The following is a 19,627-nucleotide window of genomic DNA, read 5'->3' on the forward strand; positions in this document are numbered from 1 at the left end:
TGAGCCCCTGGGTGAGGCAGCCGAGGGTTTAGTGGCTCTTGGCTTCTCCAACAAATCTACGTTTGGAGTTAGTGACAAAGCCTCTCTAAGCCGTGAGCTGAGAAGGGCCCTGCTTTCAGGAAAACTGGGCTTTATTTTTAGTGTTCAGAGAAAGATAATTTTTTCTCACCCACTATCAGTAAGGAGATCAACTGTTTTCGTGGTGCTTCTGCATCCTCTTGTCTGTGGGTGGGGGTGGGCAGGAAGGACCGCCTTGTCTGCTCGTTCCGTCATCACTCCCCACGCGCACAGAAGGGAATGTGTGCCCTGGAGCTCTCTCTAATGCAGCCTGGCATCGTCGTCAAGGGGGGTCTCTGTGTCTGTGGGGTCAGTGGCTGGCAGGAGGCACCAGCCCAGTATGGCCAGCCTGAGTCTGAATGTGTGACCAGTGCTGGGCTCCAGTCCCTCTGAGACAATGGTAAGATGGGTAGGGGACTGGGTCTGCTCAAGGACATCCCGGGCTTGTCACATGCACATAGATGTTCCTGAGGCCTACTGTGTGCTGCACTTGAGCAGAGGGATGCAGGAGACTCAGGGCTGCACTCAGGGAAGGATGCATCCCACCTCATTCACAGCGAGCTTTCCGCCCACACGCATGTGTGCCTCGACACACACCAGGACACGTGTTTGCGCATGCATTGCACACACACACAGCAACACTATCATCCTTCCCATGTGCAGGCTGGTGAACACTTGTGTACACACACCCCGCCGTAAACTACACGTGATGCCTCCCAACATACACATATGGACACACACTCAGGCACATACACTGGCATCACATGGATTTATGGCAGGAGATAAATTTGCAGTTTAGCAGCCCTAAACTGCTAGCTCTGTAAACTCAGAGAGCCTGATAGCCAGGTCTTCACAGCGTGTTGGCAGCCCAGCAAAGCATGGGACCATATAGGAGGGGGTTCCCAGCCAGTTTTGCAGGCCAGCCCTCCAGGGCAGAGTATACCCAGGCCCAGCTGGCAAAGGGGCCTATGCTGGGAATGCCTGTGCCAGGCAGGACACCACCTTGGGGCCTTGGCCTGAGGCATCTCCAGTGCTCCCCAGGGGCCCTAGGATGTGGGGAAGAGACAGTGACTCAGAGGGGTCCAGGCCCTGGGGTCAGGTTGGAGGCTAGATTGTGTATATGGCAGGGGCAGTCCTGTAGCCATGAGGAGCTGGCTGGTCTGGCATCTTAGCCTGATACTGGGTCTGAAGGAGGGGCCTTCCTGCTTGGACCCCTACGAGGCACCGGAAGGAGCAGAGCTGAGCCATGTTCCAGTGGGCGTGTGGTAGGGCAGGGACCATAGCTGCATTCTAGAGAGGCTCAGAGTTCCCCAGGGCTCCATGGTGTCTGGGGCAGGGGAGAGGCCTGGGGCGTGGAGTTCTGGGCAAGCAGGCGGGGAGGCTGCCTACCCTAGTGTACAGGCAAGAAAACCAGAGGGGCTAGGGTACGCTCAGACACCTTCAGGGAACAATGATTGGACAGGGCCGACCCAGGCCTCTTGCCCTGATCCTACCCTGCAGGCCACAGGAAGAGGGCCAACTGGAGTCTGTCCCCAAGATCCTTCCCCAGTACCTCAGATGACCTGGGCTCAGAGATCCTACTTGGGGGGAACCTCTTAGTAGGCCCCCTGTGAGGGATCTCCCAGAAGGTGCAGCGGCATAGGTAGAAGTGGGGTAGGAGGAACATAGTTTTCCAGTTCTCTCCCTGCTAAGGAGGAAGTAGGGCCACCTTACATAACTGGGACAATTTGTTCTGCTCTTGTCCTCCTGGCATCGTTGCCCTCACTGCCTTCTTGCTCAGGGAGCCCTCGACAGAGCTGGAAGCTCAGGCATCACTCCCTCCTGCTGGAGGTTGCTGAGCAGAGGACGCAGGAGCCCTGAGCATCTTTGCCGCTAAGACCTGAGGTGCTTACTAGGCCTGGGGAAAGTGGCAGGCAGAGGGGACAAGGTCATTCCATGTGCAGGGACCCAGGCCTTCTGGCCCCAGCCCACCGGATGACTCCACGGGTTCTCAGAGAGTTCACGCCAGCAGACCGTCCCCCAAGGCCCTGGTGAGGGGTGGGGGTCGGAGCTGCCTCTGCCCTGCCACTGGACCTCCCCACCCCCAGCAGCTTTCTTCACAGGTGCTTGTGCCTGGACGATCACCTTTGCTGTTGTTCCCCTGCCAGGTAGGCACTCTCTTGGCCCATCCATTCACAGCCCCCTTCTGGAAAGTCTTCCCTGACCTCCCGAGCACAGAGGAAGTGCCAGTGGCTGGAGCCTGGGACTTCCTGGCCCTGCCCTGCTGCTTACCCCTCCCTCTTGGGCCTCAGTTTACCCATCTGTATCCCGATGGGTACAGGATACCCATCGGCCTGGGCCAATGTCTTTGAGAGATGAGCTCTTCAGGGACATTCAAGGCAGGATGAGGTTTGCAAACACCAGACTCAGCTGACCCCCACTGACTTTCATAGCCCTGCCCCACAGACATTACTAAGGGGGCAGTCAGAGCCGCTTCCCAGAGGAGGGGGCCTGGGGCAGCATTGGGGCTGAGGAAGGTCACAGGATCCCATGGAATGGAGACAAGCTTCTGAGAGGTGGGCACGGAGGTCTGGAACAAGGTCTGTGTTCAAATATGTGGTTAGTCTGTGTCACCGAATCCCAGCTCCACCAATTACTGTCTGCCTCAGTTGCCTCATCTGTGAAATGGGGACGATGACTGGGGACTATAAGGGTTTGATACTGTGTACATCTAGCATGGAAGCTCACTTGGGCCCCATTGGTGTTGGCAGCTATTCCTGTGGCAGTCATCACCCCATCAAGCAACCCCCAAAGCTGGGCAGTGAGGAGGTGGCCCACCTGGAGTATGAGCCCAGGCACAGTGTTTCTGTCTCCCCTGAGCACAGCACACTGACTTTGAAGTTCATGGCTGCTCAGACCAAGGGCCCTCGCAGTGTTCACTGGCGTGGCCAAGCACTGGGTCCTGTTTGCACAGTTCATTTGCATGGCAAACATTGAGCACGGTCACGGTGAAGATAAATGTTGGCTGCTGAGGTTCTTGCATTCATGGAGAGCGAACCTGGAGCTGGGGATGCCAAGGATTGTCACTCTCTCCCCACAGTGAGGTGAGGGGACACTGAGGTGCAGAGAGGGACCAGGGCCTGCCCAGGAGCCCCAGCTGGGAGTGGGTGTGGGGATCACTAGCCTCCCAGCTCTAGGAAACCCTGTGTGATCACCGCCCTGGAGTTTTCCAACTCTCCTATGAGGGCTCAGGAGAGCCTGTGAATGACGGGAGAGAGTGGGTTCCCTCTGGGTGTGTGTCCCCAGCATGTGTGTGTCCTCAGTGCATGCATGTCCCTAATGTGTCCCCAGTGTATCTTCAGCATGTGCAGGGCCTCAGTGTCTTCATCCTGTTTGTTTGTTTATTTATGCCTCCAACTTATTCTGCAGAAGATTTAAGGGCACTTAACAAGGTTACACAAAATTCAAGAAAAGCCTATAAATTGGAAGTAGGAGAAATATAAAAGAAAAACTAGCAGGAGGACTAAGATAGACCTGGGAGATGCCGACAGGAAGTGAGCAAGATAGCCCAGGTGAGGGTGTGCTCCCTCGTACACTCGCTTGGATACTCACCACCAGCGAGATTCTGGTCCCCACTGCCTGTCAGCACCTGACACTCGGGCATTGTGACCAGAGGAGGGAGCCCAGCCCTCCTGGGGATGCTGATCCAGAGGCCACTGTCAGTCAGGCCATACCCTTCCCCCCAGCAAGCCCCTGAGCCCTCCATGCTGTTAGGAGCTTCTCCAGTGCAACGTCCAACAGGAAGATTTAGGGCCACGACCTTCAAGTAGCCCCAGCCATCTGGGGCCAGAAAAATCTCACTGCTTAAAACATTTCATATGGCTGCAGACCACCTTCTGAAGTGCAGATGGAAACCCACAGAGACTCACCCAGGCCTGGGGCTGCTGGGCATCCAGTGACAGTGGATAGGTCCGTCTGGGCTGTGGTGCTTTTTCTGGCACCCTAAGTGTGAACCATGGACAGGATCTGCAGGCAACTTCCTGGGCACTGGATATGAATGTGGTGAGGTTGATGCGTGAGCTGCTGTGTGAGGTCAGGCACATGTACCTGGAACTATAATGAGCACATGGGTAGGGGGTAGGGCCCTGGGATGACCCTGCCCCAAAAGGGGCCCTTGATACCATGGGAGGCTGCAGCCACTCCCAGGCTTACCTCCATCTCTGCCTTTATCCTGCGTACCTGGCATGCCAAGATCCGGTGTTTTCACGAGAGCAGCCAACCCGAGGGCCTCTCGTTGTGATTGGCGCTGTCATTATTTGGCGACATCTTCAGCAGCAAATCTCAGCAGCAAAGGGCAGACTTCCAGCCTATGAGGCCTGGAAAGTCAGGCCCTGCAGGACAGTGTGGGGCAGGGAAAGCTCTCAAGGCCTCGGGAGCAGCCCTGGAAGGAGGCCCCATGAGAAGCCAGCAGCACCTTGCATTTGACCTTTCGTCTTTGAGGAGCACCCCATAAAGCCTGGCTGAGGCAGCTCAGGGCTGTGTGGGCACTGAGTGTGAAAGCTCGGACCATGCCACATGGCTGGTAAAGAGCAGGGCAGGGATTCAGACCCACGGCTTTTTAGCCAGTTCTCAGCTGTGAGTGCAGGGGACTTGGGGGTGGGAAGGTCTCCCCTTTGGACAGATTTGACCTTTGTGGTATTTCAGTTTCTTCATCTGTGAGATAAGAAGGGCGCCCTCCTGGTGCGGTTGTCACAACTAAGGGAGGGAGGTGGATGAAGAAAAATCTGATGAGGCCCCCCCACCCAGGAAACCTCCCTGGGGACTCTTGAAGAAAGGTTGGTTTCTGGCCACTGTGGAGTCCCTGAGAGCCCTGCCCCAGCCCCTGAAGAGGGTTGCCCACCCTGGGCTATCAGTGCTAGGAGGGGTGGAATGGAGGTGATGCGGGCAAAGGAAGCCAACTTTGTCCTTTGCTCCCTGGCCTTTGGAACTGTGCCTCAGGCCCAGCCTCAAATCCATATCATGAGGGTGTTTATGGGGGTAAATTTCTGCCAGCTCTGGGCTGAAGGACAGTCATCTTAGATGAGATCTTGATAACAGCTGGCTCTGTGAAATGAGTAGGAGCCCTCGCTGGCCCACCGGGGGTCTGCTGGAGCCTCTGTCCGCCCTGGCTCCCAGAGCCCTCACCCCACCCTGCCAGTACTCTTGCTTCTGAGAGTGGAGAGACCGGGCCTTACAGAGCCGAAGACAGAGACTCAGAGGTGAAGGGGTTGAAGAGGCCAGATGGCAGGCCAGTGCCCAGGCCCTGGACTCGCTCCTGGGGCTGTCATGTCAGGGAGAGGGCAAGGTCTGTGTCTAAGACCACGCTGGGCCAGGGCTGCTCAAGGTAGTGACCCAGGTAAAGGGCAGACTGGGCTTGTCTGGGGGGGCGTGGGACTGAGGGACCCTGGAGCCTGGAACTGATGACAGGGGTCTGAGGAGACCGGTGTCACAGCTCCTCCACTCACTACCTACAGTCTCCAGCCATTTTCCCCGCCTGCCAGAGCCTTGCTTTCTTCAGCTGTAAAGTGAGGGCAGTAATTGTACCTGCCTTTTAGGATTGTTATGAGGATGACTCAGTAGGTTATGCGCTGAGCCCTGTCTGACCACATGGGCCTGGGGGTGCCTGTCATCACCATCCTCATCCTTCTGCCATTGAGAGGCTGAGGAGTCCTGGGGGAAAGAAGGCAGGGCCACTGGGTGGGGAGGCAGCAGGAGGGAGCCGAGCCAGGGTGGGCGGTGAGGGGCCCCAGACGCAGGCACAAACAATCTGTTTCCCCGTAAACATGGGCGCCCACACCAGCCGGCGACACCCGGCGACTTCTGCGAGTTGGGAAAGTGCGGGTATGTTTACTCACACTCCCCCGTGCCAGCTGGCATGCTGGGCACAGCTTCCCTCCCAGCTGCCTCAACAGCCGGTGGCTCCCAGATCAGGGAGGAGGAGCAAGCAGGGGCCCCCGGATCTCGCCTGTAGTTTGATTCACTTTGGGCTCACCCCCTCCCCAATCCTCATGCTATCCTGGACCAAATCAAGAGGACAGGGGGCCCTGAGAGTCTCCATGGCAGGTCCACCTGGCCGGGCCATGACACAGTTCCCCTGCTGTCCAGGATTACCTGAGTAGACAAAGGCATGAAGGCCGGGACTGTCCAGGGACCCTGTTGAGTGTAGGCAACAGATATCCCTCTAGTGGGGTCCAGGCCCCTGTCCCTCCCCAAAATCTGGCTTCCTTCTCAGAAAGTGCTTCCCACTGGGGTGTACAGGGCACCGACACCTCAGTACTCCCAGGACTGATGGTGCACACACTGCAGGTGGGAGCTGTTGTGGGGCTCCTCATGCCCCATGGGCCCCGGAATGTTGGGGGCTCCACATCTCAGTTTCTCTGCTCTGGGAACGCCTTGTCTGAGCTTGGCAGTGGCAGCTGCAGGAGCTGCATGCACCTTCCCCATGAGGTCAGGGTAGACTTTTGGCTGGGAAGGAGCCTTCGTGACACTGCACCACCCCACCACCAGGCCTGGGTCAAGCACCTTGGATTCAAGGAGTATTGGGAACTTGAAAGAAGGGGCTCAGAGAGGGGGCTTCTTAGGTAGGCACTAAGCAACCCATGCTCGAGCTTTAACTTCTGACCTTGGAGCTGGGTGGTGGGTGATGGAGACCTGACCGTGAAGCATTTGCTTTTGGAGTACACAAGAGTGTGCCCCGTCCCCAGCTCCCATGGACTTGGCCATCTGACATTGTCACCCCTGTGGGAGGGAAACACCCCTGTCAGATTCCTTTCTCCCCTCCCACCTGTCCCCAAATAGCCCCTTGACCACCAAGGGAGCCAGAACCTGGGGAAGGTAGAGTCACAGACTGCAAGCTTCATGTAGGCACACAGCCATGGGAATGCTGTTATTTAATGATGGCAGCCTAGAGTCCAGCTACTGTGCAGGCTGACTGTGGGTGAATCCCTTCTCAGCATCTCTGACAGGTGGACTTGCATATTTCCTGTGATGGGGAGCTTACTATCTATCCAGACAATGCTCTTAAGAGTTTGAGAGCCTCGAGTGTGAGAAAGTTCCTCCAGTTTCCTCTGAGCTGGAATATGCCTCTCTCCCCACAGGCACCATCAGGAGCCTCAAGAGTACTGCCCTCAGGAACCTTGCCTCTCACTCTCGGAGCTGGGTAGAGGCCAGGACACTCTCACCTAATATATACAAGCCTTAATACTAGAGGCCACGTTCCAATCAGTTCTGGAATAACAGGTGGATAATCAGGATTGCCACGGTTTTAAAGTCAGTTTAGAAATTCACATCTGTTTCAGAGGAGCAAACACTGACCACGCCTAGGAGTGGGCCACGCATCAGCGCTCCCTTGTGGTGGGTCATTGCCTTGCCCCAGGGCCAGCGTGGGACAGGGCCTTGCAGAGGTGGGGGGTCTGCATGGGGGCAAGTGCAGAGAGGTTGGCACAGACTGGCCCTAGCTCAACTGGGAGGATTTGGTTTATTGTTTTGTACTGGGTTGTGTGTCTTTTGAAAAACAAGAGATTGAGCCTTTTTATGACATGGATTTTACAGTGTAACGAGGCAGCGTAATTTCCCATTCTCAGCAGCAAGTGCACTTTTTACACTAATTGCATAATTAGACATAATGTACTAATTGCGGTAATGGATGACAGTCAACTAAACTTTAACTTTAAAAACAGGGAGGCGTTGCTGGGGGTGGAGGCGGGGGCTTTGTGCCCCTGTGAGTTTTTCAAAGGGAATCTGCTGGTGAAAACTCCTAGCAGCTTCCTCTTAGGGGCCAAGTGGCCATGGAGCCACTAGGGCCTTCTCACCTTGTGATCTAGGCTACACCTCGTCGGTCCCTGAGGACCCCCCCACTCCATCCCCCGCCACCTGGGTATCTACCTCCCTTCCTGTCAGAACCTGTCCCCCCAGCTTCCCTTCTGCCCCCCACAAGCCCCTGTGCTCCTGCCACTGAGCAGTCCATCCCCTCCTCCCAGCCCAAGGGCACCTGCCATTACTCCTGCCTAGAGTCCCTTATCCCCCAGTCACCCCCATGTCTGGCAGACTCCTGCCCAGCCTTTCAAACTCTGCTTAGATGGCCTCTCCCCTGAAAAGCCATCTCAGTCTTTTCCTTCACACTTCCAGCCCCCACCCTCCCCAAGCAGGCCAGTCTCACTCCCACATGTCTCCTGCACACCTCTCCCCACTGCCACCCCTCTGCCATTAGCAGTCCGAATGGACATCTGTCCCCTCTGGTGATGAGTCCCAGGAGGGCAGGGACAAGGTCTGGTCCATCTCTGCTGCCCCAGCTTCAAGAGACCCCAACAAGATCCTGTGGCATGAACATGAGTGCCCCAGTGGGGCTGTAAGGACATGGGGTGGGGGTGGGGAGGAGATGGGGCCATTTATGGGCCACCAACCCAAGAGGGCCACATCCTTATCTGCTCCTGAAAGCCAGGCCAACACTGCCTTTGTGTCCTCCATCACACCTCATCATGGGCCACATTGTAATGGCCTGGGTAGGCATCTCTGACCCTCTCTAAACAGAGTGTTCATTCTAGGAAATCCCTATTCAATATGAAGGTTAGTTATTAATAATGTGACAACCAGCATCACAATATACAAACCCTGCTTGTGACGTGACACCACATACAGCTAACTAACTGTGGAGCCAACCCACCACAGGATGGTGGCAGGGTGGCATGGCCACGTGGGACCCTAACGTGGCAGCTGGTGATCGTCAGCAGCTGATGAAGCATGCAGCCGAGTGGCCCATAACCCACTGCCTGTGTGCTGACTGTGTGCTCTGAGGGCTCTGGGGGCCCCTTGTCTTTGTCCTACTGTAAGCCCCACACAGGTGGGCCAGAGAAGGGCCACAACCCCTGCCCCAGGGAACTTTCTGCCACACACACAGTCCAGGGCCTGGTGTTTCCCTAGAGCAGCTGGGTCAGGGTTTTCGTGCACCTGCTGTGAGCGGCCCCAAAGGAACTGGGCTGTGGGGCTCAAGGTTGGTTGGGTGTGGGGAGCGTCCAGGATGTGCAGCCTGTCCTGGATCTGACCTGAGTGCTCTCAGTGGGAGGGTCTCCAGGTACCAGGCTACTCCATCCACCCTGTGGTCTTCAAGGGTGATTATTAGCAGCTATATCAATACCCTTGATTTTTCCCATGAAGGCAGGAGACAGGGGCAGCAGCCTGGTGGGAGGGCAGGGGCCAGCATTGCCCTGACTGACTGGGGTCCCTGAGCTTGTCACTACCAGTCCCTCCATCCCTCCACCTCCCTCTTGGCCCAGCTCAGGATCTCTGGGCCACCATGAACCCCCTATCCTCCCACTTAAGGCTCCCCGATCCCTGGCACAAGTGTACCCCTTATAGCAGCTGGCCCTTGTCTCCAACTCCAGATCCTGTGGCCACTCCAGTGCTTGCCCATGCAGACCGGCCTAGGGAGGCCAGCCCACCATCTCTAGGGACCTGTTGACATGAGGGCTGGGCAGTTAAAACTCCTACCAGCTGCTCCTTTCAATACCAGGGACCAGACACTGAGACATGGCTAAAAGGGGGCTGGAGAAGAGCAAATCCCCCAGGAAGGTCATATCATGGGGTTCAGCTCCCCCCACCCTTCCTGTGCCCTGCTCAGCACCCTGGGCAGGGGAAGGAGGCAGGATGCTGAAGCACCCAGATGAACCCCCAGCTGAGCTTGGGCCTTTGAGGAGACACGCAGCAGCAGGGCCCAGCCTGCATCAAATCTTTCTCGTTCCATTTTCTTTCTGATTTAATTTTCCAGAGATTAGGGCCCGTTCACCTTCGCTGCAGAGAGGAGCCTCGCACGCGTGCCTGTTTTTACTCCCAGGGTTGGGTGGTTGGTTAGTTGATCAGGCTGGTTCTGCTGGTCCTCCCCCCCGCTCCCCTCCAGAATGGCCCTCCTGCCTTCCACAGGCCTCAGGCTTTCAGCATCACTCTGGGTCCCCCAGGCCCCTTTCAGGCCCCCCAAATTCCCAGCTGATACCCTGTGCCTCCCCTTCAAGTCTGGGGATAAATGCAGGGAACAGAACTGCACAGAGTGTGACCTAAAGCAAACACTTTGGATAAGACAGACTATTCTTATCTGAGCTCTGCCATGTAACATATCCTCTCTGGCCCTCAGTGTCCCATCTGCTAAACGGGTGTGATCAGAATGGTCCTTCCTCAGGGATTGTACATCAGCGAGGTCAAGTTTGTGAAGCACCTGCCCTTGGGTGGCTAGAGCCATCACTTGGCAAACAAGGCTGTATCTGCAGCCTCCACAGTCCCTCTTCCCTCCTTTCCCCTCCTCTTCCTTGCCGTCCTTGCCCTCCTTTTCGTCTCCATTTCTCCCACCTTCCTCCTCTCCCTGGGCAGGTTAGGTGCTGGCTTAGGTCCAGACCCCACTGCTGCTGACCTTCTGGGACTTAGCAAAATGCCTCAACAGTCTGATGGGGGCCTGTCCAGGTCACTGGTTCTGGGGCCTTTTGTCTCCTCTGGTGGCTGTCTCTATGTTCAGGTGCCTCAGACCTTACCTCAGACTACCATTCCCCATCTCCTCTCTCATGGCTGGCATGGAGCTATCACAACCTATAGACCTGCTGGCCCCCGTTTCTCTCCTTGGTCCAGCTGCCTGTGCAGAGCCGGGGGCCATGCAGGCTGCGCTGCTGTGGGGGCCATTGGGTTTTTCCAATTGCCTCTCTGGGCCAAGGACACCAGCGAGCATGCAGTCCTGCTGTGGTTGTTGAGGTCTTGCCCCCGGTGCACCCTGGCCTTCCTGTTGCTTCCGAGCTGACCCCAGGGACCAAGGCTAGAGGCTGGGGTTGAGGGGAACCAGCCCTGGCTATGCCCTGGAGCTGCCCTAGGCTCTCCTGGGCTTCCGCCTGGACCTGCAGGTGGAAAGCACCTCCCCAGACCACATCAGTGGAGAGATGACCTATCCCCCAGGGTGGGACCATCTGCTGGGCTGTGTCATTTGGGTTCAGCTCAGGGCCCCACCCCAGGGGACAGGGACAACTGGAGCAGGTTGGGGGGAATGTTGAGAGGGGTGAGGCACCTGGCATGGGAGGATAGAGGGCTGTTGCATCTCAAGGGCTCATTTGGGATTGGGGGTCAGGCTTGGCTAGGAGCTCAACCAGCCTCTGCAGTTCTGGAATTCTGCCCTCATCTCACCAGAAGCTTCTTCTAGCCCATTTCCCTACCCTCACTCTAGGGAAGATTTAGATAAGCGGGGAAAGGCGGAGGGGAAGTAGGCACAGCGTAAGCAAAGGTGCAGCAGTGGGAATCAGCATGGGCTAGGGACCCAGAGGCCTGCATGCAAGTGCCAGGTCAGTGAGCTGGAGAGGCCTCGAATGCTGGCACCAGGGCCCAGCAGAAGGATGTCATGGTGGGTCTTTGGGTAGACCCAGGAAGAAAGCATGGCAGATGCAGCCCCAGGCTCCAAGGGACAGCACACCTGCAGGCAAAAGTGGTGGAGTCAGACCTAGGTCACACTGGCTCCAGAGCTCTGCTCCTGAACATGGAATTGGGCATATGCATTGGCTGAGGGTCCACTGCACACAGGCCTGGTGCCTGGGGAGAGATGGAAGGGAGCTGGCCATGGCTGTACACTATCCATGGTGTCCCTGTGTCTAGGCTCCCCTGTTATCACCACCAGGGCCGAGGCCAAGGTGCTGGGGACAAAGACAGGATAGCGGATGGAGGGGGTGCTGTCCAAGGAGACCCTGGGTGGGGCTGGAGGGGGACAGGCCCAGGGAGACCAAGGCTACCTGCCCAGGAATGGGAGCCGATGACTTTGGATCCTAAGTGTGCAGCTCTAGCCAGGAGAGAGTGGAAGCAGGGAGGGGACTGTGATTCCTTCTGCAGAATTCTGGTGATCCTAAACAATAGCAGTAGTGACAATAGTATAGGCCCTCATGGCATGAATCTTTTGGTCCTTGGTCCGCCTGTGAGGGGAGGACTGCCATTCTCTCATTTAATAGATCGGACACTGAGGTTCAGAGATGGGGTATTTCTTAGCAGGGTCCCTGCTTCCAAGCCCTTGCATCAACTGTCAGGGTCCTCGGGTGTGACCCTGCCACCTGGAAACCCACTCCCTTTGCAGCCCCTGAGCCCTGGTTCAGTCACCATGCCAGGTTGCAGCGGGCATCCTGGACCCAGAGGGGAGGGACCCCCAGGTTCCCTAAGGAGAGTTGTCAGGAGGCTGCATGGTCCAGCCTCCAATACTAGGGCTGCCGCCACTATGGATAGCCCTGATTGGGGCACCTGGGAATGACCTTGACAGGGGAGTCAGTTATGGAAACTTTATCTCCTGCCCTGAGAAGCCAGGTGGCTGCGCCCCCTGCTGACGCCAGTGGGCTGCGGTGTGCTCAGCCGAGGTTTCAGCCAGTATGGCTGAGACGAGGCCTCAACACACCTAGGGGCAATGGTCCAAGATTGGGAAAGGGTGTATTTTTAATGTCTTGAAACCTGGCAAGAAGATGTCAGGGAGGATGGGTGACTGGTTTTTCCACTCACAGTCGTGTGGCCTTGACCTGTCCTCTCCTATTTCTGAGCCTCGGTTTCCCCAGCTGTTGGCACCAGGCACCAGGCTCCCAGCATTTCTCAGTGATCCCCAGGGTCTGACCCCCTCCTTGGCCTCAGCCTCCATCGCTGTCTTCCATCCGGGGGCCTCTGTCCTGAGGCAGGCCCTGGGGACCCAAGGAACAGCCTGGCCTGGTGCCCACTTGGGGCCTCCATCCTCCCTGGCTGTGTAGCCAGGCCTGCAACTCGCCCTGTAATCGCTGCTTCTCTGTGGGAAGGAGCGACTTCACCACAAATTATTTTGTTCCAAGAGAAGGACAAAAAGAAAAGAGAAGCCGGGAGGGATGGGGGGCGGTGGGAGGAGGAGATTGCCTGAGCCAGCTTTGAGCGGTGCTTTAACCCTTGGACTGCCAGGCGCTGGGTGGGCAGCAGAGCAAGGGCTCTGGAGGCACCTGGTTCCCTACCTCCTCCCCCTGTCAGATGCCAGAGGCCTTTATCTCCCCTCATCTGGCTGTCACTCTACCGACCTTATCTCCCCTGCCTGTCTGTCTCTCATCAGCGGCCTCTCCCACCTCCTTATCTCCTCCTCATCACCTCCTCTTTGTGTCTCTGCACATCCCTGCACTTCTGCACAGCCTGGTGGCAAAGTCTGGTGGCAGCAGCTCAGTTGTGGCGACCAGCCTGTGACCTCTGGTGAAGGAGCCAGCTTGCAGCACGGACTTCCTGGGGTAACCTGGATGGGCACATGGACTCATTCAGGCTCAGAGGCACATGCAGGGTTGTGCAATGCATACACACACATATGCACACACGCATGCATGTGCACACACACATGCACGTGCACACACCCAAGACCCCAGCCATGAACAAAGACGCCCACAGAAACCTGCTTCTACAATTCCCATACAGCCCCCAGGCCATATCTAGTGGCCCTAATAACCCCACCCACCCCAACACTCAGGCTCGTGCACACAGATGGATGTATGTTGAGCCATAACACACACATTCACACATGCAGATGCAGACTGTCAGATTTACACCCCCAAGTGCATGTGCGCACAGGCTGACCCCACCCCCCCAAGGAAGAGGGAGAGGGCAGATTCATTCCCCCCATATGCCTCTTCCTCCCTGGTCCCTGCCCCCATATTCTGTGCCCAGAATGACAGAGGAGCCTCTAGGGGCACCTAGAGCTCCTGCAGTAGTTTCTGCAAATGCCCTAAGGGAGCACCAGCGAAAGGGGGCATGGATTCCTGAACCTGTGTGGAGAGGTGGCTGTGTGTGTGATGCATGTGTGAGCGTGTGGGTTTATGTACACACGTGGGTGTGAGAGCATCTTCTTGTTGGTATGTGGTGTACAATGTGTGTCTGTTGGCTCCATCTCCCCCGGACACCCTGCCTCCCATCCAGCCCACCCTCCCCACTCTGCTGCTCTTAGCCACCCTGAGCTGGTCAGGGAGGTGCTACTTATGGCCCCTGGAGGAGGAAGCCTGAGTCCCAGAGAAGGTGGCGACAACCTTGTCCCACCAAACACACACAACCAATGCAAGTTGTGGAGCTCATGGCCTTGCACTTCTTCCAAGTCTATCAGAGCACTGGGCCTAACCCCAGACCTCCGTGTTCTCTCTCAGTGGCCAAAGCCAGGGTTGAGGTGGGGGTGAGGACTGTTCTGTGGTGAGCTATGCAGAGAGGGTATAGGGGCACCATGACATGGGAATGTGGGACCACCCTGGCCTCACCCCAGGCTTCTGCTTCTTTCCAGATCTACAAAGACAACAGGAATCTGTTTGAGGTGCAGGAGAATGAGCCTCAGAAGTTGGTGGAGAAGGTGGCGGGGGACATTGAGAGCCTGCTGGACAGGAAGGTGCAGGCCCTGAAGGTAGGTGCGGTTGTTTAGGTTGAGAGAAGACCAGGCAGAGTGGCCTGCACTGTGAGGGCAATGTCCCCACCCACCATGAACACACAGCCCTCCTGGTCCTCTGAATTCAGGCTGGGCCATCACTGGCAGAATGTGCCACGTGGACTGTGGGCAGCTGCGGCAGGAGCAGGATAGTTTCATCTGGAGTAGGCTGCATGAGTGGTGACCTGGGGCCTCGGGGGCCCTGTGTGAGTATGATGGCAGGCCCCACCTCTCCCTTCTGTTGGGAAGGTGGGCTGCAGGCTGAGGCAGAGGGAGTGTGGAGGGCCCTGAATGCCTTGCAGAGAAGGCTAAGGCCACATGATGCTGGGAGCTGGAGCTCCAATTCTGCCCGCGATTTCTCCGCCTCCCTCTGGGCCTTAGTCTGCCCATCTATACTGAGTGTGCCTGTGAGCTCCAAGGCACCATGGTCCTGTGAGATTACAGGACCTGCTGGTCCACCCTGACCAGGTCTATGAAGCCCACAGACCCCGGTACTCAACACACCCCAGGGAGAGCAGGTGGGAAAGGGCTTCTGGAGATGCAAGGTGCCCTGGGCAGGTTGTGCAGTAAGGAAGGGAGGGGGGTTCAAGCTTCCCTCAGATCAGAGGCATAACTGCTGTTGCCCAAGCCTGTGTCAAAGAGATGAGTCCAATTAAAAGGAATGAAGTACTGATACACATGACAACATGGATGAACGTGAAAACATTACACTAAGGGAAAGAAGCTCGTCACAAAAGACCACCTATTGTGTGATCCCATTTCTGTGAAATGTCCACAATAGGCAAATCCATAGAAACGGAAAGTACATTAGTAGTTGCCTAGGGCTGGAAGGGAGGGGACAGGGAGTGTCTGCTAACGGGTACAGGATTTCTTTTGGGGGTGATGAAGATATTCTAAAATTAGATTGTGGTGATGATTGCACAACTCTGAATACACTTAAAAAACCCACTGAATTGTATACTTTATGTGGGTGAATATTACGGTATCTCAGTAAAGCTATTTTTTTTTAAATGAGCAGGGCCTCACATGCCATGCCCAGGCTTGGGCCAGAGGCCTGGCAGGGTCAAGTCAGGGCAGCCAAACCCCCACCACATCCAAGCCCAGGGAGGGAACTGTGATCCCCTTCTCCAGGAACTGGGCCCTACTGTCCCCCTGAGATCCCCTGCCTGCCCCTGTGTGACCTGGGATCATGGACTAGGGAAAGGCTGGCCTCCTGGGACCAGAGGAGGTGGGCCCTGAGGGCCTCCCACCCAGTGTGGAGCCGGAGGACCCAGAGCTGGGCCCAGCCTGACCTTGGGGATGTCCTAGTCACAGGTGGGGACAGTTGGGGGAGTGAAGTGTCATGGGGAGGAGGCAAAGCCATGCCTTCAGCTGGGCCAGCCGGCCCTGTGGGGGTCCAACAGTGTCCCCCTGGTTGTAGGAACCATCTGCTTGCCTCACACAGCCAGCACGCCATGTCCCACCTTCTTGCCTTTCCTAGAACTGGGCACCACCTGGACACTCTCCCCTCCTTTCTCTCGTTCTCTGTCTCTTAGTCTCTCTCTCTGCTTCATTCCAGACCCCCTGTTTGCCCACTACTTCCTTGGTTTGCTGCGCCCCCCCCAGCCCAGGGCACAAATTACAGGCCACCAGCCCTAAACTTATGTCAAAACCATCTGATAGATTAGGGAAGGGGCACCCTTCATGCCTTTAGGCCTGCCTCCCACCCCAGCTTCAGGACGAGTTGCCTTGCCAGGGGGTGCTGAGTGGGGGCAGTGACAGATGCCCGACCTGCCCTCTCCATGTGGAGCCCAGGGCCCAGCCCCTGCCCATCCCCTCTGAGCATCACAGGGCTGGAGTCGTTTCCCAAGCTCCTTTCCCCACTCCTCGAGGAACAGGCAACCCTGACAGCTTGAGGGTGGGGGAACCCAAAGCCCGGGGTCCCGATCCGAACTCTCTCCCTATACCCTACGTGGCAGACTCTGCCCAGTGAGGCAGTGCAGATGTCTGCCTCCTTCCCACTGAGTCTGCAGCCCAGGCACCCGTGGCCTGGTACACAGTTGGTTCTCAAGGGGGGAATGATAGGAAATGGCACTCACTGATTAGGTACTCAGCATGTGCTGAGTCTGTCACACGTCATTCTCACAGTAGCCCCCTGAGAGAGACACTGAGACTCGGACATGCCATGCATTAGGCCAGGATATGGCAGAGCCAGGATTTTAACCCAGGTCACTCTGACCCTAAGCCAGGCCCTTGACTGCCCACATTAGTCCAGAGGTGTGCATGGAGCCCAGCACTCTCCTGGCCAGTGAACTTTCCCTACTGCAGTGCCTCCAGCTCCAGGCCCGAAAGATGCTCCTGTCCATATCCCCAGGCGAAGGAGAGGACTGTCCTTTTCCTGCCTTGGTCCTAATTGTTCAAGATGAGCTTTGGTCTTAATTATGTTTTAAATTTGCCTTTAATCAAGTTCTGGCTCTTTTCTCCTTTCCCATATTTGTTTGCAGCCTGAGTACATATGGAGGGAGGAATGTTGGGGATCTGGACCCCTCTACACTCCAGTGTCCCTCTCTCCCTAGACCCCATCCAGTAATCCAACTTAAATCCCCTTGCTCTGGTCTGGAATTTTAATGTGGGGCTTGCAAGGAGGGAACTGAGCAGCGCAGGACGGAAGTTCATTGTCTCATCTTATCAGGGACAATCAGATGTTTGTCACAAGTTTCTCCAAGCTACACAGAGTGTTTTTCCAGGCCAAGAATCAGGCAGAGCAGGCCAGGTCAGGGACTTTGCAACACAGGCAACCATCATCCCCAAGTCCAGGAAACCTGCTGGGGTCTCAGCTTAGGAGACATGGAGGGAACCTGCTAGGAACTTCTGCTATCCAGGCAGATAGGTCCTCTGAGCCAGGCCTGCTCTGTTAGGGCCTTGAGTCCCAGGAGGGGTAGGGAGGTGCTTAAGTTCTTTTTTTTTTTCTTTCTTTTTTTTTAAATTTATTTATTTTTGGCTGCGTTGGGTCTTCGTTGCTGCGCGCGGACTTTCTCTAGTTGCGGTGAGCGGGGGCTACTCTTGTTGGTGGTGCGCGGGCTTCTCATTGCAGTGGCTTCTCTTGTGGCTCTAGGCACGTGGGCTTCAGTAGTTGTGGCACGCGGGTTCAGTAGTTGTGGCTCATGGACTCTAGAGCTCAGGCTCAGTAGTTGTGGCTCACGGGCTTAGTTGCTCCGCGGCATGTGGGATCTTCCTGGACCAGGGCTCGAACCCATGTCCCCTGCATAGGCAGGCAGATTCTTAACCACTGCACCACCAGGGAAGTCCCAGGAGGTGCCTGAGTTCTTATAGCACATTGGAGGCAGAGCTGGACCCAAATCAGGACTCTCCTGTCCTCCTAGCTGGGGCCTCTCTCAGAGCCCCTTTCTCAGAAAAGTCATCTCTTGGTTGTATTCCTTCCTCCATCCATTCTTCAACATTCACTAAAGGCCTACTGTGTGCCAGGCTGGTGCTGGGGATGCAGTGGGAAAGGACAGGCCCTGTTCCTATCTTCATGGAGCTCTCAGTTGCATCTCGTCCCAGGCCTTAGTTTCTCCCTCTGTAAAATGGGGACAGGAGACTGTCCCTGCCCAGTACTTCTGGTTTCACAGCTCCAGGAGTCATCATTTATAAAGGCCACAGTGAAAACAGTGTCTCTGAAGGTTGTGCCACCTTCAGCACCATTCCTGGCACCCCTGCTGTGTGGCTCAGGGGAGAGGCCATAGGAGGAGGAGGTAAGGAGTGATCCCAGTGTGGGGCATTCCAGCCTGCTCTCAGGGACAAGGCCAAGGGCAGTGTAGCTCAGTGGGCTTGGTTCCTGGAGAATGGGAAGCCCAGGGCCAGAGCAGCCAGGCCAGAGCAGGTTCTTAAGGGACATCAATGTGGCAGCTAGAAGCCTGAACTTAGGGACACCCTTTCACCTCCAACCTCAAATAAGCCAGAGGCAGTGAAGAGTCCTGGCTGAGATCCAGGACCTAGAGACCTTGGCCCCTGAGCTCTGCCCTCCCCACCATGCCCATGTTTCTCATGCTCCACCTCAGCTACTTCTCACTGTCCCAGGGGCCAAGACCCTTCCAGATGCCATGCCTTTGCACCTTTGCCTTCATGCAGTGTTTTTGTTTTGTTTTGTTTTTTGTATATCTTTATTGGAGTATAATTGCTTTACAATGTTGTGAATCAGCTATATGTATACATATATCCCCATATCCCCTCCCTCTTGAGCCTCACCCCTCTAGGTTGTCACAAAGCATTGAGCTCATCTCCCTGTGCTATGCAGCAGCTTCCCACTAGCCATCCACTTTACATTTGGTCGTGTATATATGTCAGTGCTACTCTCTCACTTCGTCCCAGCTTCCTCTTTCCCCCACTGTGTCCTCAAGTCTGTTCTCTACGTCCATGCAGTGTTTTTAACCCTGTTGGCACATTGGAGTCACCTGCAGGGCTTTTAAATCTTGATGCCCAGGCCCCACTCCAGACCAAGTATAGCAGATTCTGTAGGGGTGGGGCTGGGCTTCAGTATTTTTCAGTGCTCCGCAGATGATTCAGTGTAGATTCAGAGCTCAGGACGTTTCCCCTAAAATGGCAGAAATAATTCCTTCCCATGATTACTGGCCTCTTTCTGAGTGCCTACCAAGTGTGCAGCCTAAGATGAGCCAGAACACTTCAGAACTCTGCAAATCCTCCCTACAACACAACTCTCATCCCCATTTTACATTTGAGGAAACAGCCCCAGCAAGGTTACACCACTGGCCCCAGGTCTCACAGCAAAACCAGACTACAGATCCAGGCACTTGGGCTCCAAACCCCAGATACTGCCCCTCGACACTGCCCTCCTCTGTGCTACCGCTAGTGGCCACATGGCACTTGCTATCCACAGGGGGACAGGGCCAAAGGAAGAGAATATGGGTCCCCTCTGGCAGGGGCTTGCTCTGGGATGACCTAGTGACCTTGGGCAAGTCCTTTTGCCCCTGCAGCATCTTCCTTGGGCAGTGGAGACAAGACACTGAGCAGCCCTCTCAGCCCACCCCCATGTTGCCCAGATGGATGGGACAGGGGGAGGTACGTCTGTGGCTCTGGTTCTGGGGGCTCCAGTGGGCAGCGTTCCCACCATCAGTGGCCTCTCTGGGGAGCAAGCATCATTTAAAGAGTAAAATT

At 56.1% G+C, this 19,627-nt stretch overlaps 1 protein-coding gene across 3 annotated transcripts in view; it reads left to right on the forward strand.

Annotated features, from left to right (window-relative positions):
- The window catches only part of CACNA2D2 (calcium voltage-gated channel auxiliary subunit alpha2delta 2), a gene marked incomplete at its 5' end in the record, with an annotated part of 137,042 nt that overhangs the window by 52,249 nt on the left and 65,166 nt on the right, over positions 1 to 19,627 (forward strand). For all 3 annotated transcript variants that reach the window (XM_082638266.1, XM_082638267.1, XM_082638268.1), the window contains one exon: positions 14,336 to 14,452. In XM_082638266.1, the coding sequence (XP_082494392.1) occupies positions 14,336 to 14,452 (117 nt within the window). The remainder of the gene's footprint in view (positions 1 to 14,335; positions 14,453 to 19,627) is intronic.

Source organism: Mesoplodon mirus (assembly GCF_964341445.2).
Source record: "Mesoplodon mirus genome assembly, chromosome: 12".
Taxonomy (NCBI): domain Eukaryota; kingdom Metazoa; phylum Chordata; class Mammalia; order Artiodactyla; family Ziphiidae; genus Mesoplodon; species Mesoplodon mirus.